This window comes from Parus major, chromosome 2, assembly GCF_001522545.3.
Source record: "Parus major isolate Abel chromosome 2, Parus_major1.1, whole genome shotgun sequence".
Classification (NCBI taxonomy): domain Eukaryota; kingdom Metazoa; phylum Chordata; class Aves; order Passeriformes; family Paridae; genus Parus; species Parus major.
Window position 1 is genome coordinate 57,455,704 of NC_031769.1, and position 24,825 is coordinate 57,480,528.

At 37.0% G+C, this 24,825-nt stretch overlaps 1 protein-coding gene across 2 annotated transcripts in view; it reads right to left on the reverse strand.

Annotated features, from left to right (window-relative positions):
- Positions 1-24,819, reverse strand: part of ATP9B (ATPase phospholipid transporting 9B (putative)) — a 154,154-nt gene extending 129,335 nt beyond the window's left edge. For both annotated transcript variants that reach the window (XM_033512027.1, XM_015617835.1), the window contains exons 1-3: positions 24,751-24,819; positions 9,259-9,432; positions 268-418 (exon numbers count right to left, since the gene is read on the reverse strand). In XM_033512027.1, coding sequence (XP_033367918.1) covers positions 268-418; positions 9,259-9,395 — 288 coding nt within the window. In that variant the 5' untranslated portion in view covers positions 9,396-9,432; positions 24,751-24,819. The remainder of the gene's footprint in view (positions 1-267; positions 419-9,258; positions 9,433-24,750) is intronic.
- Positions 24,820-24,825: the final 6 nt, after the last annotated feature.

The following is a 24,825-nucleotide window of genomic DNA, read 5'->3' on the forward strand; positions in this document are numbered from 1 at the left end:
GTGCAAAGAAACCCATCTCAAATTTCAAAAGCTTCCCTGAATTCCAATCACTCAAACTGCAATTAAATACATATCCCTTTGGAAATGAAACAATTTAATAAAAATGCATCCTTGCTCTCAACTGTTAATTTTCATTGAAGTCATTGAGACAAATATAGAAAGAAAAAGAAGGACATGGGCAAATAAAATTATCTTTTTGTGGAATAGCCAAAAAACACTACAGAATATACAGTCAGCCCAATACCAGAAAATGTTTAGTGGCCTTACCCCAGGTATAAAGGTAAAGATGTTGTACTTTTGATTTTTTATGGCATTTTTGGGGTACTTCTCTTCACACTTTTCAGGACACCCAAGCCACACTGTGCGAGCCTTCAGGTCTTTCTTTCTTCGACAAATGTTTATCAGCCAATCAGAACAACTGAAAAGAAAGACAATTGTATATATTAAAACTAAAAATGTACTATACAAGATGACAATTTCCAACCTGGAACCTTTGAAGGCAAATATCTACGAAAAACAGGCTAAAAAATGTTGACCACATCTAAATAAACAAGCATGATGTTAGTTTCTAATATTTAGGGCAATTCAGAGAACTGAACTCACCCAGACACACACATATATAAACACTTACACATTATTTGCAGAAAATCCTAATATACTAATGAGAAGTTTCACTACATCTTACCCTGACACAGGTTCAAAAACTTCTGCAATATTCTGTTAATAAGATTCTGCATCATACATTTTAGTCCTTTGGATAAACTCTTTATCTTGGATTACTAAAACTCAGATTATGCTAATGATTGAAGAGGAAATAAGGCTTCTGTTTGACACATTTCAAAAGATTTCAGCAGCTCTGGATACAATTACCACATAATTAGCAAATCTTCAGTTTCTTCCATACCACTGCTAATGTCATACTGTCAAATATTAAAAAAAAAAAAAACAAACCAAACCTAACAAACAGAAAGAGAAAACCATTCAAAACAAGCCCACTATATAAATGCAGATCACACAATAATCTGTAATGCAAGAACTTCAGTTCACAGAAGAAAGGAACAGCATGCTTGCCTAGCCATTTACAAGTCCACTGAAGAAGTCTAAACCATGAGCAGCGAGACAGAGAACAGCTCACAGCAACCTTAAAACAACTGCATTTTGGACAAGGATACAGGAATGGTGGGAAGGGTTCACAACAAGGAGGAACAAAAGCTGCCAAATGGAATGATGCCTCTGAGGCTCAACAGACTATTTGTAAAACAAGGAAAAAACACGGGTGTGACTCAGCCCACATAATGTAATTAGCTTTAGTACTTGCTAGGACTACCTACAAAGGCAGAAAGACCATCCAGAGATCATTTGCAAAGAAAAGTGGGTTTGCTGTACATTGCACACTCTTGGTTTACAATGTCATACATTAAAGGAGAATGTATCTGTATTTATTAATTACTACAGTGAGAAGGTGCCTCAGTCACATTGGGAGTTTGAGGCAAGTGCATCAGGAGCACTGAGCAGACAGGCCTTCCCTGCTCTTCAGCTACTGCAGTTGACTGAGCTGATAACAGCAGAGTTCAGTTACATCAGCTGATGAAGTTCATATGAGAAACAATTTCTAGTGAGGATTTTGAATATGCTGGCAATATTTTTGATGCAGCAAAAAGTAAACAACTGTTAGGAAATTCTTACAAATTTTAATCAAACCGACAGGAAGAATTTGTCTGAGAACAAGAGAGAAATTTACAATCCAATCACCTCAGCAATATTTACTGGAGTAATTCTCTATAATCAACCTGTTCATATGTATTCATACATATCTGTAAGAAAACAGAAGTCACAACCAAAAGTTACATGTCAAGAACAATCTCTAAAATGGAACTAATTTCACTCTAAGAACCAGTTGCACTACTGCTTGAGAGTGCACGTCCTCTATTGACTCTGGGGGCTTTGAGCACCCCGATCTGGTGAAAGATGTCCGTGCCCATGCCAGCACAGCTGGTATAGATGATCTTTAGAGGTCCAAATCATTCTGATTCTATGTCTCTAATAAAATTTAACTCTCAAGACATTTATTATAAGAAAAGTAAAGGAACATATCCTTGGAACAGAGTAGCTTACATAAAACCAAAGTAATTTCACTCAAGGTCTGTAAAGCTTTGTTTCGAACTTATTGGGTAATTGACTCTTAAATGTTTCATTTTTCAGACCACAAAAAAAGTAGAAGAGAGGGGTACATGCAAAGAGCAGATCAGAGTTCAAGGCTGTCTTGACAGGTTAGGAAAACTAAAAAACTACCTGGAAGACACAGAATGCAGTTGAACAGGTACAAGTGCTACACAGTTTACAGAGAAATAACCAACTACACAAATACAGTACTAGGAAATGCTTAAAACCAGGTGGCAGCTCAGTTACTGCATGAGAATGTTATACACGTGCAAAAAAAGACATCTGTTCAGTGTGGACAAGCATACTTGTAGCAAGTCATGAATGTATTCCTTTCTCTCAACCAGTGCTAGCATGATCGCAGTTGGCTTACAGGACCATTCTGAATACCAAATTTCAACAAACAGGCCTATTGGGAAAACAGAGACCACACACATGAGCAAGAAAACAAGTACAGGTCTAGAAAGCAGGGCTGGCTGACTACTAGATACACCAAAAGAAACAGAGCTGTTCACAGAAGGCTGAGTGTGGACCTAATATAGTTTCAAGTATGCAAGAACCAGATGCAAAGAGGAAAGGGACAATTATTGTCTAGGTCATTATTAACTAATGACAGACCTTCAGCTGTGGCAAATCAATAAGCAGGGTGGGCACAACATGGACAGATATTGAGTAAACTCTTCTAATGACAGGGGTGGATAAGACACTTAAGGAGGCTGGAATTGCTAAAGATCTCTAAGATGTGGTTAGATCAGACATCAGTGACAGATATAATTCATTCTGCATAGGCAAGGAATCAACCAGAAACCTTATTTCCTAGTCTGTTTATTCACAATTACAGCATCACAAAACACACATATACTGCAGGGAAGGAAGGCTGATAGTTAGCTTACATTGTCACAATCTGCATTAAAGTGATCCTGTGTGTAGCCTACATGTCTATTAATTAATTTTGCCAGAGAATGGAATTCAAAGTTGTTGGTTCTTCTTAAAGAAAATTAAAGGTTATGCTAATAGAAAAAATATCCAAAGCAACAATAACTTTGTTACAGAAATACCACTACATCAATGCTCACAAGCTGACCTTTAAAATGCTTCAATTTTTAAATGCTGGATTCTTAAGAGTTTCTCCCTGAAATTCTCACTATGGGATAGATGTAAACATGCATTTTATTCTTGTTACGAAAATGAAATGTCCTTTCATCACCTTTTCCCAGTCACTTTAAAATAGTGACAAAGAATTCTTCTATCACAAAAATTGTAACAATGTTAATTCAACTTTCAAAATTCAGCCCTGTTATTAAGTAACGTATAAATCAAAAATATTATTACTTAAACTTGTCTTTAAAGCAAAATGAACAGCAGTATTTCTATTTCATGATTCCATAATCAGTTTAATGGCTGGGAATAGATCCTGCTGCTGCAGGATGTCCAGTACCTCCCTCCTCCCATAGTAAAGGTGTGGATTCTCCCTCCTTCCCTTGTGCTGGCAAAAATACCGTAAAACTGCATGACAAGCCAGGCCTGCAAATTGATCCAGCCATAAACTAATGCAGAATAAAAGGGGATTATTTTAAGTTATATCCATCCCAACCTTTAAAAATCTAAAAAACTGCAAAAATAGTTGAAACAATGCCAATTATGTTTGCTGCAGAAGGCAGAATGATTCAACTCAGCGCCAACTTGGATTTTTACTTGATAAAACTGCTCATGGCATTAAAGCTTTAAACTTATTAGTTTCCAGGGCAGGGGTGTGGAGACAGAAAAGGCAGCTTAATTATATAGTGAGAAGTGTAAGGACAGATCTGTAGGAAAAAAGTTCCAAGGAAAATATTTTTTTCCTGGGGAAAGTGAGCTAGCATGACAACTTACAACTTATTACAACTCATGTTTACAGTTGCATAGACACAAATTCCCTGACAATATTTGAAATCCTGCATTGTTCAATCAGTTTTTGAATTTGAACTGTAAGCAGACTGAATATTTGATTAGGCACACTCTTTTGTAGAATCATTTCCTCAGACACTAAGTACGTCTCTACTGCTAAATTTAAACATTCACCTAAAGAAACATAATTACACTGCCTTCCTTGCCACAGAGTTTCCCCTTCTTGGAACTACCTTTTTTGCAACAGATCAACAACCACCATCTTGACCATTACTTTAGCAAATGCCAAAAAGTATGAACACAAGAGTCATGTCTGGCTGGAAAAAAACTGTAATACCTTTGATAAAAAGGATTTGACTGACACGGAGCTAACAACAGTCAAGTTGTGAGATGTGAGAAGTCGGAGATGATGAAAATACCACAGGGTTATGCCCAAATCAATATTGTCATGGTTCAGATGAGCTTCACTACCATAAAAATAGAAATCAGTTAGATTATGCTATTTATAGTCTCAGCAGCAATTACTGCTTTATCATAGAAAGAATACAAGGTGGACATGCTGGCCTCAGAAATCCTAATCAATTCATATTAATTAAAAAATTTAACACCAATGAAGTCTACCCAAAATTTTTGTTACTCAGATTATCAACATCCAACAATTTCTAATCTGTTCTTGAATTAAAATTCCCCAATACAGAACATATTTTTGAGCAACAGTAGCCCTTTTCATGGGCTTTCTGTACCCAGTAAATTTGTATGATGAGAGTAGCATTTTCCAAGATTAAAATAGTCTAGAAACATAACGTAACATGTAGTATGATCAAGACACCCTTCAGATTTTTCTGAACTCTTATGTGAAACCACATATTTTGCTAGGGACTCAGCAATAAAAAAAACATAAAGCGCATCCCTGTTTACTGATTTAACTTTGTATTTCAAATGCCCTTGCCAAGAAAATTCAACTTATGCACAGAAAGCCTTTTCATTAAGCAAATTGGAATCTTTGTTGTCTATATCAATATAACAGACTGTATATATGAAAAATAACCAAATTTATAAAAGGACTTCAAGGCATATCTATTAAATAGCATTTTACTAACCTGCTTCCTAATATATTATTTTAATGTGGAGGGAAAATAATCAGTCTTCATATTAGTAACCAATACCATATTTAAATTAAAAACAGCAACAAAAACCCACCAACCAAAAAACTCCCCACCAACAAACCAAAACCTGGAGTAATTGTTAAATAAGAACCCTTAACTTTTTCATAAACAGAGCGTATCTCTACAAGTCAAAAGCTAAAGTAAAAGTCTCAACTGACTCTGCAGCTCTAATAATAAAGGCTTTTTTTATTTTCTCTTTTCATTACTTTTATCCTACAAGCTTAACTGCCAGTATCTTTCACAAAACAGCATTTTCATCAGAATGGAAAGATAATATAAAAGCTCTATATTGTCTGCAAGGGTCAGCTTTTCCTTATTAGGTTTTAAGTAGCAGAAACTAGTTCTGCAAAGAAAACATACTGTAATTATTGTACTCAACAGGTAGCTTCAGTAATCAGGCCAAAAGCAACACAGTGGTCATGTCATTCTCAAAAGATCAGCATTTTCCCATGCTTCTGCATAACAAATGCGTTGCAGATTAATTGAAAGCGTACAGGCCATCTTAGAGCCCAAATTAATCCGAGCATTTGATATCCCCTTCACTTCATATGGAAATGCCATTCAATGGCACCATTTTCATAGGGACAAAGTGTTTTTTGATAACAAGTGGAATGTAAATCTCATGAGAAAGAAATCAATCCAGCCCAAAGAACTCCAGAGTATTGATCTATGTGCATTATAATTTCACAAGCTTGAAGAGAATTTGTAAGTTAAAGGGGAAATGATTACAACCACAAAACAGCTGCTATATCACAAAGTTTTCTTTTAACTGTGCTATGAAAGCAAGAAATAAGCAGTTTCTGAAGTTAAAAGTTATATTGGTAGAATTAAGTCTTCGGTTTGTTCAAAATCAAAGACAACATTTAATTTAATTATGATTTTTTTTTTTCTTGCAAATGTAAAAACTCTTTAAAGAGCTAGAGATTTGCAAATAAAATTCAAACCATTCAGATCTGATCAACAAGTCTATTGTCTAAATTGAAGTTACAAGCTGAATAAATGACTTTTACAATATCATTTTTCAAGTACACAGAACTTTGTCAAACCTTCCATATTTGCTACTGCAAAGCAGGTGAAACTTTTTAGACTAAAGAGTAACAGTTTGTGATCTAGCAACAAAAATCTACAGAATATAAAATTCTAAAGCTGCAAAGTAAGAGATGGAAAACTTCCTCTCACAAAAATGAGATTAATCCTAACAATGCAAGACACACAAAAACCCCTACTGGGTATGGGGGTTTTTGTTTGTTTGCAACATGTAAAGTGATTTTGAACACAAACACAAGACTTTCACTGAGAACCCAAAAGAAATCAGGGGCCCCCTGAGCTTGGCTCCAGAATAATGCCTAGTCTTTTATTGTGTTCATCCTTCTGTCACAGCTTTGAAAAATTTACAATTTTATTTAAAGAACAAAAAGAAACCCTAAACGTTGAAGCTGAGATTTGTACCTCACCCAGATGCAGGTATGAGGTACTGATTTCCATAAAAATAGGGTGAAATTTTAAATTCTGTTTAACTGAACAGGTCTCAGACTGCTTTAATCTTACATTACACTTAAAAGAACCCTGTTTTTCTTCTGGAAATAAGTTTCAGTTGTTGATTTAACATGAACACACCAACACACATGAAAATTGCTTTCTCACATGCTCCTCTCCATTTCAAATATGAGGGCATCAATACACAATTGTATCCCAAACCAATACCTTATGCCCCAGAAAAATACTGTAACTAATTCTACTACACAGTGTACATAAATACTGCAGGTGTGACAATACAATAGCCTCCAAGTTTCCTGCATTATCTTTTGCATGATCCTAGGTAACTTTATCAACTGCAAATTGGCATTTCAAAAACTCAACTATTCTGTGGGCTCCAGCAAAAATTTGTAAAGTGCTATTATAATGAGAAAGCATCAAAAAGAATAACTTACACTGACTGCACATTCCTGATTTTTATCAATTACAAAGCCTCAACAATACTCTCAGCCCAGATGAAATCTCCCTACTACTATGACAGGTATTTACACACCCACTAAAATATGTTCATCCAAGAAGAGGTTTCTACTCAGCCTAACTGGACCAGTAGATAAGACATCATGGGATCCATTGTCCTTCCACATCTTTTTCCCTACCTCATCTAAGCAGACATCTGCAGTTTTCCTGTGGGAGTATCCTCTGTCTCCTGATTTCCAACTGAAATTTCAAGCCTCTGCTAGAATCTGATGGTCATTTTTTCATTATTTTTTTCCATGAAAAAGTGAAAGTCATTTGCTATGATGTCATTAAAATTCCAGTAGGTATAAATGCAAGACAAAATAGACTCTTTATTGTGTCCGAATTCAGCTGAGGAAATTAGCGAAGCAGAAATCATACTCCCCTAAAGCCTCTTTCTTAGCGAAGACTTTTCTTTTACACACCTATATTAGCAGTGAATATGTATAAAATATGTATAGAGCATAGAGAAAAGAAAACATGGTGCAATTTCCTCTTTTCCTTCTCAAAAATCCATCAAAAATATGACTCAAGTAATTTAAACAACAGGGTTGAAAGTTTCTAGGCTTGAAACCTGAAATGTACCTTTCAATTTCATAAAGCAAGTAGGAACATGAAATTTTGCAATCTTCAGCACTAATGACCATTTCTTATGATATTCTCTTACAGTTTTTAATTAATTCCAACATAAACTCACCTTGCAATTGTCTGTCTCTATCAAAACACTGTAAATTCCATGTCAGGATGCAGTCTTTACTGATCTGCCTGTTTTCATTAAACTTCCAGGAATATAAAATATAACCACAGTGTGTATATATATATATATATATATAATAAAATCACTAATGCTTACAGAACCAAATTCATATAAAAGTGTATTGTTCAAAAAGTATCTAAATTTTAAGACGTCTAAAAGATTAACAGGTTCTTTAAATACTTACTGTTTTTTTAACAACTAAAATGTAGGTCTGTACCAGAAACACTGCTTCCAAAACCTACTTACATATACAAACACTACTTCTATAAACTTTTCTACCTTCTTTCCTTCTACTTAATGTCTATAATAAAATTAATAAACCATGAGTTTTTGTTAAATCATTATATAAAACAGAGAACAACACAGATGTTTTTTTAAAGTTTGTAACAATTATTTCAAAAAACTGAAGGTGTACAAATGCAGCTTTGCTTATATAAAAGAATGGGCCTTTTAAATTGCCATAAAAACCAGCTGTGAAGACTTCTGTCTAAATCAGTTCTAAAAACATCTGCCAAAGAAAGCATTCATCATTTAAATTCCACGAAAATGCTTTGCTCACTTCACTTTACTGATTTCTCAGATTTTATCACTCCAAATTACAAAAAAAGGAAGACCCTTAATAATCCTACCAGCAATTTCTCTACTTACTTGTGCTAAAAATTATTTAAAAGATTACTATTCCAAGGTATTTGCATAGAGTAGAATTTGGCACAGAAAGCTTTGAAGTAAGAACCAAATCACAAGAAATAATTCCAGCTGTAATTCACTCTAAGACCACCAGTTACATTTCTATTTTAACCTTTAAAGTTGAAGGGTTAACTAATCACTAGTTGATGAATTTGCTTTTTCCTTACAGCAACATCAATAAATTTACATATATTTCAAACTTAACATACTAATATCTATAAAATTAAAAAATTTAACCCCTCTACCCTAATGTAGTTTCAAGTGAAGTGAAAACCAGGGTTACATGCCAAATTATTATTACAATATTTTATCTGATTAATAATAATTATCATCAGATTGTATTAATCTGATTAATAATAAGATTAATACAAGTTTAGCTCATGCTCTCTCTTGCAAGGCAGACAGGAGAAGCACAATAGTATCAGCTTTTCAGAGCTGTTTTTAACAGCTGGCAACATTCTAGTAGGGAAAATGCAGCCAAATAAATTAAAAGATTCTTGACAAGCAAATTATTCTGTGTTCTATTCTCTGCACACATCACACAGTACAAAGTTACTATTTATTTAATTTGTTAAAAACTTTAATTAAAAGTACTAGTGTATGACAAACCTAGTGCAAAGGAACTTCCAGCCGCCACAGATGAACCATTCTAAGCCTCTTCTTCTCTGAGAAATTCTGGCTCTTGGTAAAGTATGGTAATCACTTTCATCATTTTCAAAGCCTTCTTCTGACATCATTAGTGGCATTTCATCCAAATGAGAGGACTCATCTTCCACTTGGTACCTGGCAAAATGAGATAAAAGCACTACATAAATAGCCAATACATCACTTTTTATTACTAGGAATCTCCTAAACTAACAAGTTCATTTTTGCCATATGGAATTTTATTAGGGAGATATTTCCATGTAAGCATCTCATGCATTTTTGTTAATACATTAACAAGATATTCTGATTTTAGTTACAAATTGTGTTATTTGAGCAAAAAGCGAGCAAAAAGCTTGCAATCACTGTCAATCATAGTATAAATAATTCCAAGGAGATTCTTAGTTTTTATATATCATCTGTGCATACCAAGTTGCAACTTCCTAGTTTTCAAAGGAGTCTAAGATTTTGTTAAAAGAGAAGTTACTTCTCCAAGCTTATAGCAGACACAGCTGACTGAGTTTTCATGGGAGTACAGACTTTATATTTCCACTATGCTTTTTCAACCTGCTTTCCTAATGTCTTTTGTTGTGTGTGCAGGCCTCTGACCCTCACTTTCTACACCAGTCATCAGTATCTTCATTTTAATTATGAAAACATTATAGTTACTCTCATAATTCTATACAAACACATTCACTGAGTCAAGATTTGCCTGTGGGACCCATGGAAACAACATTAAGCTAACAATGGTCCTTTCCTCCCCAGAAACTATTATCTACTCTAATTTTACATATGTGGAATGTTTTTTAAACTAAGACAAAGCACTAGAATATTCAGTAAGAAAATTCTTCTAAGTGCATGTAAATTGACTAACTTACTCATTTCATACTTTTATACCTTTGGGAAGATGATTGAAAGAAGATGCACTGTTACTCAGAATGAGTAAATTTAATTTTTATGAAGCTGTATTTAAAGTCATCTCTTAGGTGAATCCTGGGACTGCCCATTTTCTCCACAGTAACCTAAACCCAAACCATATAAAAATAGTAATTAACAAAACGAGAAATTCATTCCTTTTATGCGAGTGAGCAGTTGGAGTGCATGGAGCTTTGCCTATGGATGCATAAGGAGGCAACTGAGAGTGTCTGGGTTAAGAGCAAAGAGAGAACAGGTAAAGGCAACATTTTAGTAGGTGTCTGGTAGGGACCACCTGCACAGAAAATGCATGTGGGTGAGGCCCTTTACAAACAGAGAGGAGCAGCTTCACATTGTCAAGCCCTGGTCTTCATGGTGAACCTCCACCACCCTGGTATCTGCTTGAGGAACAACACAAAAGGACAGGATCCTGGAGGGTCCTGCAGCTCTTTGACAATAACTTCCTCCTCTGATTAATCAGGAGGAGCCCCTAAGACAAGACGCTCTGCTGAACATCACACTCACTAAGCAAGGAGGGGCTCACTGGGAATGGGAAGGTCAACACAGCCTGGACTGCACTGACCATAAGATGGTGAACTTCAAGACCCTGAGAGCAGGAAGGAAGGCAGCAAGCAGCTCACAACCCTGGAATTCAGAATGGATTCGGCCTTTTCAAGAAGTGTTTGGAAGAGTCCCATGGAATAATGTCTTGGGGAGAAGAGAGGCCCAAAAAAGCTGGTAAGTATTTAAGAATCAGCTACTCCAGGTTCAAGAGATTCCCATCCAATGAGATGGCCCTGACTGGACAAACAAGGAGCTGTCCAAACCCGGACACAAATATAAAGTGCACAGAGGGTTGATATAAGGACAGGTAACATGGGGAAATAAAAAAACATTGTCCAAGCTTCCAGGGACAAAGCTAGGAAAGCTATAGCCAAATGTAATTGAATCCAGCCAGGGAAGTCAAAGACAAGAAGTTTTTAAGTACATGGGTGAGATAAGGAATACTAGGGAAAATGGGGTCTCATTGAATAAGACAGGGGATATAGTTACATAAGACATGGAAAAGGCTGAGGTGCTGGATACCTTCTTTGCTTCAGTCTTGATTAGCAAGACTGAATTATAGGAGTCCCAGGTCTCAGAGAAAAGGAAGAAAAGCCTAAAGCAAGGAAGATGAGTCAGGCAACACTTTAGCAAACTGAACATAAATATATATATATATATTTTATACAGTATAATATTACATATATAATAAAATATATGTAATGACATTGATATAATATATAGTTATATATATATATATATATTACTATATTATTAGTATTCTATTATGTATATTTATATGTAAAAGTATAAAATAGCCTATGGGCCCTGATGGGATGCACCCACAACTGCTGCAGAATCTGTCAGACGTCATTGCAAGGTCAATTGCAATAATCTTTGGTCAACGGTGGCAACTGGGAGAACTAACTAAAGATTGGAAGAAAGCAAATGCCATTTCTGCTGTCAAGAAGGGCAAGAAGAAGGACCCAGGGAACCTGCCCATATCTTCCAGTTTCACCACAATCGCTGGGAAGGTGATAGAGCAGCTCATCTTTGGAAATCTTTTCCAAAAAAGACAAGAAAATAATGAGCAGTAGTCAGCATGGCTTCACCAAAGGGAAGTCCTTCTTGACCAACCTGCTAAAGTTGTAAGATTAAATAACTGACCTGGTAGATGAGGGAAGAGCAGTGGACAGTGTGTGCTTGGACTTCAGTAAGGTCTTAGACAGTGTCTCCTATAAAACTCCCATAGACAAACTGCTGCTGCAATAGCTGGATGAGCAGACAGTGAGATGGTGATTCTGTGGTAACGGCTAGGTCCAGAGGGCAGTCAGTGGCACAAAGTCTAGTTGGAGGTAAGTACACTAGGTCAGTGTACCCCACAGGTCTGTACTGGCTCAGTCTTCATTTAACATCTTCACTGATGATGTGAAAGATGGAGCAAAACACACTCTCAACAAGCTTGCAGTTGACACAAAATTGGAAGGAGTGACAACAGGCCAGATGAACATGCCCCTACCCAGTGCAAATTTGGCAGGCTAGAGAAACAGGTTGATGGGAACCTCAGGAAGAATTGCAGTTCTGCACCTGAAAAACCTCACTCACCACTACATGCTGGGGGCTACTCCAGGGAAGGAGCCTGGTAGCAAAGAATTTGGGGATCCTGGTGGACACCAATGCTGTGCCCTCACTGTAAAAAAAGGTACCAGTATTCTGGGCTGCATCAGGCATAGTGCTGCCAGCACATCAAAGGAGGAGATTCTTCCCCTCATCTCAGCACTGGGAAGGCCACACCTGGAGCAGTGTGTCCAAGTGCGAGAGAGACATGGTCATGCTGAAGTGAGTCTAGTGAAGGGCCATGGCGATGATGAAGGAACTGAAGCTTCTCTCCTACATAGAAAGAATAAGAGAGATTGGACTGCCCAGTCTGGAGAAGAAAAGGCATAAATAAGCCTTGTTATTATATTACAAGCCTAAGAAGTTCCTGATCTTATTAATGTCTATGAACCTGAAGGCAGGTTGCAAAGATGACTGAGCCAGGCTGTCTTCAGCAGTGCCCAATCACAGGACTAGAGGCAATGGGCACAAACTGAAATGCAGAAGGTGCCATCTCAACATCAGGAAACACAACATGTGGATGACTGAGCACAGGCATGAGCTGTCCAGGGAAATTGTGGCATCTCCATCCTTTGAGACATCTAAAACCTGTCTGGACACCATCCTGAGCAAGAAGCTCCAGCTGGCCTTGCTTCAGCAGGAGGGAGTTCTGCTGACAGAGGAGCACCCTGAACAGCATTCAGTCCAAAGTCTTAACAGACAAATATGGTATTTTTTTTTAAAAAAAGCAAAATTACAAACACAAGGAGTAAGCATGAGAAGGCTTGCATTTTTTCAACTTTTGTATATATTTAATACAAAAGCCTGAAACCATTTCCTTCCCCCCTAGATTTTCTGTATTGAGCCTTATTGTATACAAAAATATATATTAAAGCAGTTATTCACTTTTTTGGATGCCAGAAAAGGGAGGGAGGGAAGCAGGAGAATGAGTATTAGATTTCTATTGAAAAGGTACACCACATACTTTACACTGGCTATATAATAAATTGGTATCAACACAGTTAAGAAGTAAACTTTAATAAGGAAGGGGAACAAAAAGCCCCAAAGACACTATTGTTTAACAAGTCTTGAGCTAGGCACTCCCTTTTCTTTGGCAGGTAATGCACTGATTTTTGCACTGCCTTGGAATCACTTGGTACGGAACACCATTAGGAGATGTGTTCAGACCCAACTAGAAAATATTGCATAACTAGGAATAATAATAAAAAAACATCTCCCACACCCAGCTGCAAGTCGAGTATTGGAACCTTAAGTACATTAGGCCTTATGACAAGAAATCTTCATCAATATTTCAAATGGTGTAAAAGCACTACCACACTGCAGAAAATACAATCAAAGTTTCAAACTAAAATACACTGTGCTAATGTTAAAAGTTAGGAGTTCCCAGAAAGTTATGTGAAAATAGGGCACGGAAGATGCTTTCCAAATTATTGCTAAGAGCACCCACTTTAAAAAAAAATAAAATAAAAAAAGTTTAAAACAAACATGAAAAATGACCTTCACAATGGTGTTTGCAAAAAGCTGTCTCTGATGTTTAGTTTAACATGACAATCTAGCAATATATTTCCTTTCTTACTATTATTATTAATGGGCATTAAGAAAAAACATACAAAAAATTCTCTTCACAAAACATAGGACTTATTACAGGTTAACATATTATACTAAATTACATTGATTGCTCTTAGATCAACACTAAGTAATAAAACCACTGCATAGAAAAAACCCAAGATATTACTTTATTCTTAGACTTCCAATAAGACAGGTCTGCGTTTAAACATACAATGTTCAATGCTTTTATAATATTTTCTAATTAAATTTGTAAATTACATTATCATCGTTTTAATAGAGAACTTTATGCTGCACTAGTGTTTTGCTCTTGGACATCCAATTTATGATGTATTTTAACACCACACAGTGAGATCAGTCTGCCAGCTGTAATGGCCTGTACAAGATATCACAAAGTAACACTTTTACTTCCATGCAAAGTTAACAAGTGTCTGATTTGAAAAACAGTATCGCTTATAAACAACAGTAACATAATAAACAGGGGAAAATCTTGAAGGAACACATTAATGCAAGAGAATCATGGGAGAGATTTGACAGAGAAGCAGTCACAGATATGCTTAATGTTTAAATCTATTTTGTAAATGTGGTAATATTTGTGGAATACATTGATCCTCTAATCCTTATTTCTTTAAGATTTGTTTACTATTATATTCAAGACAAGGTTTTTTTTCCCCACAATTGGTATCTAGGCTTGCACTTTCAAATATGGAGCTTCACCAAGTAGTGAAGATAATGAGCATAAGCACCATCGTGTTTGGTAAGCCTGACTTCAAAATACAGTCTCTGAACTGGCAAGCAATTTATTCTGTTTCAAAAGCAATTTTGCTATTGTGTTGGAAAATTGTACTTCAGTATTTAAAAACAGTAAGATAATGAATAATGGATTTTTCATAACTAGGATGAGAACAGAAATCTTTGTGTCTTTGTTACCTAGTATTCTGCTGCACTTAATTGCTTGAAGTGCTGATTTTCCTTGAGTGACAAATCAATTAAGTATAATCCTAGAAACTTGTATTAAAATAGGGAAGCACTGAAAGCAACATGAATAAAGAAGCCAGAGTGGAGACATCAAAACTCTCAGCATGATTGCTACTAAATCAGGTATGAAGAAAACTATCTTGACAAAATATGGTTTCCTAAGAAAAAAAGGAACGTTAACATTAAACAACTTTCCACAAAATTTGACTACTATTAGGAATCTCATTTAACAGATTTAACTGAAATAAAGCCATGTACAATAAATACTTTTAAGTGAAATTTTGATATAAATATCTGCTGTGAGAATGATGCCTCAAGTCACATGTACCTATGTCGTTCCACTTTGATGGCTGTTTGCCAGAGTAGATACAGCTGCAGAGTTTCACAGGTACCATAACAGGTAATGGAAGCCAGTCTAAGTTACTTATATCTTACATGGCTACAGATAGGAATATAAGCACTGTGTCAGATCCTGCATAAATATTCATTCCTCATCACCTATCACTTTTACTATAGACTATCATTCCTTCAGAAGGAGGAAAACAAAGCTGGTGTCTTAAAGTAGTATTTCTCAAACCTAGTGAGGGAGGAAAAAGGAATGCATGGTCCTGAGGCGATGCATGAACTGGACCCAGGAAATGGCTGTGGGATGCAGAGTAGCATGGAAGAGAGGCTGCAGTGGAAAGTCTTGAGTAAAAAAGCTGAGCAAGACCAGTTGAGCTACTGTGACCATGCTGTGACCATGTCCCGTGCTGCCAAGAGCTGGCCATTTGGCTGAGTGGCTGTGGCAGCCACAGGACTCCTTCTGTTTCCCATCACAGGCAGAGGACAGAGTAAGCTGCACAATCTGTCTCACTCATACCCTATCCTGCTCTTCCTCCAACCTATGTGAACAAATTTCAAGTCTGAGGATAAATGAAGATTCTGCCAAATTGTAGAGAAGAAGTAGGAGAAAAAAATGAAGAAAGTGACAGGCATATCCATACAAAGAGCAAGGATGAACCATGAAATCAGCAACTGCTGTTGACTGCCTTTATCACTAATGAAACTGTCCAGATCATGTCCTCAAACAAAGAAAAAATTCCCAGGAAACTGCAGCTGCATATATTTTATAAAGCAAGGCACATTCATCCATAACCATGTTTATGACTATACAATGTATTTTCATGTAATCCTTCCTCTTAATCTAATAACTAGTATATCCATAAAGCAAATTGCTTTGCTAGAAGGTTATTCCAGAAAAATCAAATTACAAATACTTATTTTCCTTAAATATTACTCTGCATTTCTAAGAATTAGAAGTTACATTTTTCCTCTAATTTCAAACACCTCTATGCTTCACACAGCAGTAAACTCTGTTAAACTACAAAGCAAACATGCTGTTCCAAGATTACAACAGAAGTTGAAAATGGAAAAATCTTCTACAGCTAAATGCATGAAATTTAAAGAATTTCCTTCAACCTCTTCCACACAGAAAAGCTATTCCAGAAGTTTTTTTAATTGATTAGAACTTGCCGCTCTATGTCCCTATTCAGCTTCAGCTGCGCCTCTAATGCAAGTACACCCCTAATTGTTGTTACTCGTGAAGTCTCTGAACACAGGTCCTGACCTAAAAAAAAATCAGACACTCAACACAAAAGAATGCTATTACAAATTTTTATGGAGTAACCACAGTTAATACTAACATCTTTTAAGGATGCTGGATATTTGTAGAGCTGAACATTTACATCCAGGATCTTTAAAAACTTAGTACAACATTCTCACCATAGTGCATGTTTATCCACTGAACAACACAATAGAAGGAAAAAGTATTTCTACTGTATGCAGGCAAGTTTATTACTGTCTGTGTCACTGAGATAAGTAACACCAAACTCTGCAATAAGACCAAATAAATCATTGCCCCCCAGACCCAAATGATACAGAGAGATAATATGAAAAACCACAAGGCATCACTGTTGAACTACTACTACAAAAAAATGAAAAAACCAAACAAGAAACAACAACAAAAAACCCCACCCTGAAACAGAAAAAAACAAACCAACTGAAAAAAAAAAAAAATTCCAAACAAACAAAAAGCTGGTATCTTCAGCCTTGCAGAACTAAGGGAAAAACCCTTATATCTGTTGAGGTAAAGCTCTACAAGCATAATAGAAACTTATTACCACAGCAGCTCCCTTTCATCAGTAGCTTTTAAAAAATTGCTTAAAACATATACTAAAACTACAGGTTCCACCAGGCACCTACAAAAATAAAATACTCTGAATGCTACTTGCCTTCTCTCTCTCCTACATCACACTTTCTTACTGGAACAATATACAGAAGAAGCAAATTGGGAAGATATGTAATGAAACCTCCATGATAAAAGGCACCCGTTCTTATTACCCCTTGCTCACCTTACAAAGCACTATGTATACCTTAACACAAGATCTTTTTCAACCCATGACAAGATGAGTGAGTCTCTGTATTTAACAAATAGATACCAGAAATACCTAAATACACAGCAGGACCTTAGGAAACATCATCTACATTCAGCAGAACCCTATTTTTAATTAGTAGGGTATGTCATTGATCAGAACAACGGAGCCATTTTATCACTGTCACTGGGTATTGTTATTGACATTGTAGCCCAATCAATTGTTTTCTCTCCCTGTTCTTAGCAATCCAAATGCCTGCCCAAGCAATACAAATCACTGTATTTAGATACTATAGCTATAAACCAGGAAGGCATGCAAAAATAATAGCTTAAACATGCAGTCACTTGTGCTTATGCAAACAATAGTAACATCTGCAATAGTAATTAGAAGTTCTCAAACTTTTTTTTTTTTTTTTTTGCCTAAGGATTAAAACACTTCAGATCAGGATAGTCACTGTAAGAATAACTGTGCTAAAAATTGTGACTGTAAACCTATCTTGGAATGAAAGACCATTACTAGTGAAAAGAAAAACATAAAGACAACTTTTTCCAAATGCACAGTTCTACGTAATGTCAAGTTAAAGAACTGCACTTAAAAATCACTTTTTTTAGTAAAATCACCTAAAGTTTGTGTCATCTAAATTTGCATCTGCAGATAAAATATGACAAACTGCTTCTCAGGTATGGCACCAATGAAAGTGTCATTGTTTGCAAAATTATTTTATACTTGCTAGTGTGAGCAACTTTGCATGCATGTCATCATTAAATCATTAAACTTTGCTCTGAAAAGTAAAAGTCCCAGAACCTAACAATGAAACACATGCTGCATAAAAGGTCTGAAAATATTAACATATAGAAAGACTAATTTTCAAGACTTATACATCAAACTTCTTGGACCTTTGTCCCAGGTATAAGTCTCAGAATCTGCACCTATCCTAAATCAAGTGTCACTCCCAAACAGCAATATTAACTTATAAATAAAGTCTTCAGCAAAGAAAGCAAAACAGAGTCCAGGAATATGAATATGTGGACTACTCTTTTTTCTAAAAACTAGAGGTACTCCATAACTTGAGATCTTGAAAACAGACTCAACTTAAGCACTGTTACACAAATACAGCAACCCAAATACAAAGCTGCCACGCAAACAACCCTGTTGGAACAATCAGAATTCAGAGACGGGATCTAAGACTAAGCCTAAGCCACTCAGTGATATATTTCCAAATAACAGGGGTGAATCTCTGCCCAAAACCACAATCCAGGAAAAGCTAATAATCAAAGGGCAGTATGTCCTGCAAGACAGTGACATCAATGTTGCATTTTTTTAAATGAAAAAGAGACAAACACTTTGAATTTCAGGTGAAGTCTATAAAAAAGGGGAGGGACAAGAGTTCTCCTGGAAAAGAACAAAAATAATCATACATGATTAATCCACTTTGTAAGAATGGCATAATAGTACAGACAACCCTCCTAAGGACTATTCTAGTGAGATTTCTTTACACTGCATTTGATCCTTTCCTCCTTATGCTGAAAAAAAAGACAGAGGTATATTGTAATGAATATATATATATATTTGAATACATCAGCATAACATACAGCTGTGTAATTTAATGTGTTCTCATTCCCAGTAGGCAACATCTACATATCAAGTCTGTAGCCTGAAACACTTTCCAAGAATAACACATTTAGTAGTTCAGAGTTCCATGACATTTCTAGCAAGTATCAGTGGAACCTATAACATTTGCAACTTTTGGTATCACAGTAACTAGTGGTATATATATGTCTCTGTGAGTTGCTACCTCCAGCAAAGATTTCTGTCCTGCAGAGACAGAAGACTCATCTGTAATGATGCATCCATTTTGCTGCCATTCCTGTTTGCTTGTCACAGAGGAAAAACAACACAAGACAGGAGCTCTGATTTAAAGGAAGCACCACAGGAACCAAGCTGATGTTAGGAGTTTTGTCCAGAAGGAAGTCCAGGTGTGCCAGTACAAGCATGGAGAATTAATAAGCAGTACCCACTCCCATACACTCCCACAGCTGCTTAACTTCCAGGAGTTTCTATGATCGTGTCCAGAGTAGCAAAATGAATAGCATTAACATTGCTATTTCTACAAAAATAAAAAAGAAGTAACATAGATATTTATAGTTTATGTTCTTGGACTTAACAAGTTATTGCTTCTGGTCAAACAACAGATGTTTGAAGAAAATACTGTTACTTTGCAACAGCAGTTTGAAAACACAGATGTTCAAAAGTAAATTCAGTTCCATCTTTGGAATGTTTTATCACAGAAGCTATATTAAAATTCAAATTAATGCCAATATTGCCAGTCATTCAGCTTCATCCATCATTTTCAAGCTCATTTTCAGGATGAAATATGTAGAGCTACTCAATTAACAGGTGTGTGGGGGAGAAGATGAAATTTCAACCTGTATAACTCCGCCCAGATACTGTAAGAACTTTTGTTCTAAACATTCAGAAATACCCAGGGAAGAAGATTCATAGGAACTAGCAGCATTTCAGAAAACTACACCAAATATCACTGCATACAGTCCATTCAATGGGTAAACTCCACTGATATGTATCAATATTTGGGGGTTTTGAATAATTAAGGATATTTTTCAAGGCTTTCCAGACCCACACTTATGCCAATATAAGTAATGAACTTTCTAAGAACACCATTCTACAAGAGATGTTAGGCCCTAAAAGCTATGATTGTTACACGGTCTCACCAAATAATATTTCTAGTTATTTTTCTTATTACTATTTACTATTACTATACTTATTGCTAGTTATATTATTATCATTATTACTATAATTATTAGTTATTACACATGCAATAACAAAAACCACTGGAATACGAAGAATGACATCTAGACTGTGAAAATCACATTGTCGTTTAGAATTAGGACACAATTCTAACAAACAACTGAAAGGCAGCAGGAAACAAGGTATTTTAACAAAGCTCACATCAGACAATGTCAGAAATGAATAAAAAACCCACAGAATTACAGTACATGCTTCGGGTATTATTTGTTGAATTTTCATCTCTTTTTTGGTGGTTCACTATGGAACCTAGCCAAACACCCTGGGAAATCATAACCATAAGGACTACAAGGTTGCTGGGAACAGCCTTCATTCAAATGAAAAGCATTAGAACAGTATAACTACATTAAATAATCTTATTTTCTGTGTACTACAAAACTTCTTTGAGATTTTTAATTATGAGGGAACCATATGAATTTCCATTGAACTTCAAGTTCTGCAGACTTCCATTCCCTTTTGTCTGGAACAAATTGCATTTTTTTCTACTACACATACTTTACATTAAATAAGCTGAAGTTCACAAATTGTTAAGCAACAAGTATCCTGTGTTTACTTGTACAAAAGACATTATCCTATTATTTGGTTCCTTTTTTCTTTCTTATGCATTTTGCTTATGCACTAATGACATGAAAGAATTTAGAAATAACAGTATAGTCAATTACCTTAAAACAGAGTTGGCTCCATCACTGGCAAACTGCAGAGACAAGCAACAGCAGTTGATCTATTCCACAGCTTGCCCTGCCACAAGCACCTGGTATATCCAGTTCTGCCATTCAGAAATATACTACTGTGACCCAGACCACAAACAATAATAACAATTCCATAAAAAATCATGCAAGAGACTTCCTTCCAGTGACTGGGTATCCTTCATGACACTACCTTTATGAATATATGGAGTGCAAGTAAATTTATGTTACATAAGGGAGAGCTGGAAAGATGTGATTTTCTGGTACCAGCTCAGGAGCCTCAACACCTCTCACCTCAGCCCTATTATGCCAAATATAATCATACACTGCAAGCACAGAATGCCCAAATAAACCAGGTATTTTGTTTATGGATAAATGATGGTTGACTACTGTTTAGTTCCTTATCAGCTCCAAAATTCCACCAGGCTTCTTATTCTCCTGCCATCAACCTCACATGACAGCACAGGCACAGCACAGTCAACTTCCTTCCCGTGTTCAGCAGTTGATTACTCTGCGGTTGATGATGACAAATACAAGTCAAACAGATGAGAACAAGCCTCAGTGCACGTTTAAGGTGAACCTGAATGTTCTCTGGTCCTCTTTTTCCCTCACCATGTAAACAAAAGCAGCAATTAGTTTCCTGTAGATAACAACCTTCAAGCTGAAGGACAAGACCCTGAAACAAGTGCTGAACCAATCAGCTTTTTCCCCAAGTTTTTTTACAACTATGCAAGTTGAATATACTAAACAATAACAAGGATTTTTCAAATTAATTTTAAGGTGAACAATTTTTCCTCCAAGATAGATTTCCCTAATTGTTAATGGCAGAACACAAACAGTTCTCTGTCCATCTGAGGCAGGGAAAGAAGAAAAAAAATATAAAAACTGAATTTCTACTGCAAAAGTTACAAGTTGTGCTAAACATCAGAAATAAAAGCAGAACAGGATGCATGTGTTCATTGAACCACAGGTAATATTTAATATGTATTTTTATTTTTTTAAGTTTTTTTGTTTTAAACAAGTCTTAACACATACAGTATGAATGTATAAAATACATTAATCTTGTCATGTTTATTTATATATAAAGTACATCCCAGGACATTTCACAAATCTTAGCTGCCACAATTTTACACAGAAGTGTGCATATTATTGAAGTTTTTTTAGGTGTGTGTGGGAAAACATTCCAGCTTTAAAATATGCACTATCTGTCTGTCTAAATACATCTAATAAGCACAAAGTGCACTATGGACAAACATTGAGTATGAAAGTCTTTGTCCTCACTGAAAAGTGAGCTACAGCAACACTGGCAAAGACTCCTACAGACTGCTTAGCTCAAGCAAAAGAAGGTATCCTACAAATTAGCTGCAAGGCCAATAAAGGTTAGCAACAGATGAGCTGTATTAACTGATGTTGCACAGCAGCAGGACAATTAATTGGAGTTAAAAACACTACCACACTTAAGTTAAGGATGTGTGTGTAAGACTTGCAAAAGATTGTAAATTCTTCACTGAAGAAACAAATCACAGAAAGTCAAAAACTCCTGAAGGTCCAGAAACAACAGCACTGGATTAAATCCAGTATAATCCAGTATCCAGTATATTTTAATGGATGTTTGTTTCTAGACATCTTCAGAGATATGTATTACACCCCTTTAGTCAAAATCCTCAAGCATACACGCACACGATAGGTTTCTGCATATCAGAGACCTCAATGACTTCAACACTCTCCTAAGTATCTGACATCAGGACCTTTGCAGCAGTTTCCACAGGAATGCAAGGCTTCTCCAGAGGCTGTGCTGAAGATAAAGATTAGAAAAGCAGGATGAATCATTCATAAAGACACAGAAGCTATAGTTCAATTACAAGCTTAGAGCCATAAGACTTACAAGTTGTAATCTGACTATCTGCACTGCTGTATTTCCCCTTTTACTCTACACAAGACAGGTGTGGTAGACTCTACACAAGCATTCCCATGTTTTTATTGCAGGTCCATAGGACACCTTCCAGAGATGCTCTCACAAATCCAATATAAGGTATTCTTAAAGGAGAATGACAAACCTACTCAACTCATATTAAGAAAAATAAAACCAATAAAGTGAGTGAAGAGGCTGGTGTAAGTAATTCTAATTCTCAGAGCTCAAATAAGCAATTTATTAATCAAGTGATCAAAAAAGAGCAAACACAATAAATGAGCCTGTCATTTTTTAAGCCTTTTATATGCCTACAAGAATGTGCACAAAAGTAATGAAAAACATAAATAATCACTTTTGTGGAGGATCAATATGTTAAATACAGAGATTATGAAACACCATAACTCTGAAAGACGTCATCTAAACTGGAAGGAATGTAGTCCAAATCTTTGGAGGTCAATGTTGATCAAAGACGGAGGGCAAGAAGCAAATCTGTACTGAGTTGGTAGTTCCTAGCTACAGCTTGCCAAATCTGCTCATATAGCCACAATTAAAAAGTTTGTCCAAAGAACCTCAATGACACTTGCACACATACCTTCAATTAGCCTGTGTAACTATCTGAGTTATGGATCACATATGGAGCCCATCACATCTACAGCATTTTTCAAATCACCAGAACACTCCTTGTCAACTTACAACAGAACTCCCAGTATCTTTCACAGTCTGAACTAAGTTTTTGCCTACCAAATCCTCCTCGTCATTCCCAAGCACACCTACTGGGAAGCAAATTTCAGGGACAGCATTCTCTGATTCAATTCTCTAAAGAATAGGGTTAGTGATGATGACACTGCCCTACCTCAAGACAGAGGACAAACCTACTACAAATTGTCATTCTAATATTAGTGAGATGGGGAAGGCTAAAACTATGGTAGACTGTCCTACAGATTTGTTTATAAGACAAAATAAAAAACACCTTTGTCTAGTTTAAGAATCAAGACAACACGATGTAAGTTATCCCATCCAGACAAGGAAGTAAATATGTTTTATTATGAAACAGATTTATTACATTTTATTCATTATGAAACAAATTTATCACTGTATTTGAACTGGAACAAGAGCACCAACTATTCTATTCTTAGCAAGCCTATTTACTTCAGATCTTACAACTGGTCCCTCCAGTCCTTCTATCCACAGACAATACAAGAGCCAAGAGAGAAAAGAAACTTCTAACAACCAAGTGTAATCACATCAGCCACTCTAAGAATCCTATCCAATGGAGATACCAAAATCACAAAGCAAAGTTTTTCCTTGCTCACAAGAACAGTATACCTATAAATTATTCAGAATAATGGGAAGCAAAGGAACGTAAATTTTTTGCCTGGAAACAATTTGATGGCACACCTTTAAACCGCTTTCTCCAACTTGCTTAAATCCAATAGTGTATCTTTTAGGAAATTCGAAGTTTAATTCCCACACTCAGCAATGGTGTCCGTGCTAGCACACAACAACTAGCTCGCAACATATTTACTAAGGACGCCCAAACAAGCCCCCCGCCGCGGGCATCCCGCTCCTAAGTGAACTCCTGCCAAGGGACCCGAGTTGCGCGGAGTTGCGGGCGGCGGGGCCGGGCGAGCGAAGGCCGCACCCGTGGGCGCGGGGCCGGCGCCGGGAGCAGCCGGCCCGAGGACGCCCTGCGCATCATCCCGCTGCCGCCGCAGCCCGCCCCGGCCCCAGCCCCGCCGCCGGGACACGGGACCAGCGGCCCGGGAAAGGCGGCCACCGCCGAGGAGGCCTGCGGGAGCCGGCGACTGCCGACACCCTTCTCCGCCACCCACGGCGCGGCCGCCACCCCTTCCCGCCCTCCCCGCAGAGCGAACGGGCGGTCCCGGAGCCCCGCAGGGCGACGGGGCTGGGAGAGGGGCGCACGCCGCCCCGCCCGCGGCTGGGGACGGGGGAAGGAGAGGGGAAGGAAGCGGAGCAGCGGCCGCCGCGCCGGCCCTGCCCGTACCTGCTGTGCCGCTGCGCCGCGGCGGCGCTGCTGTAATAGGCCGCCCTGCGCTGGGCGCTGCGCGGCACCGGGCGC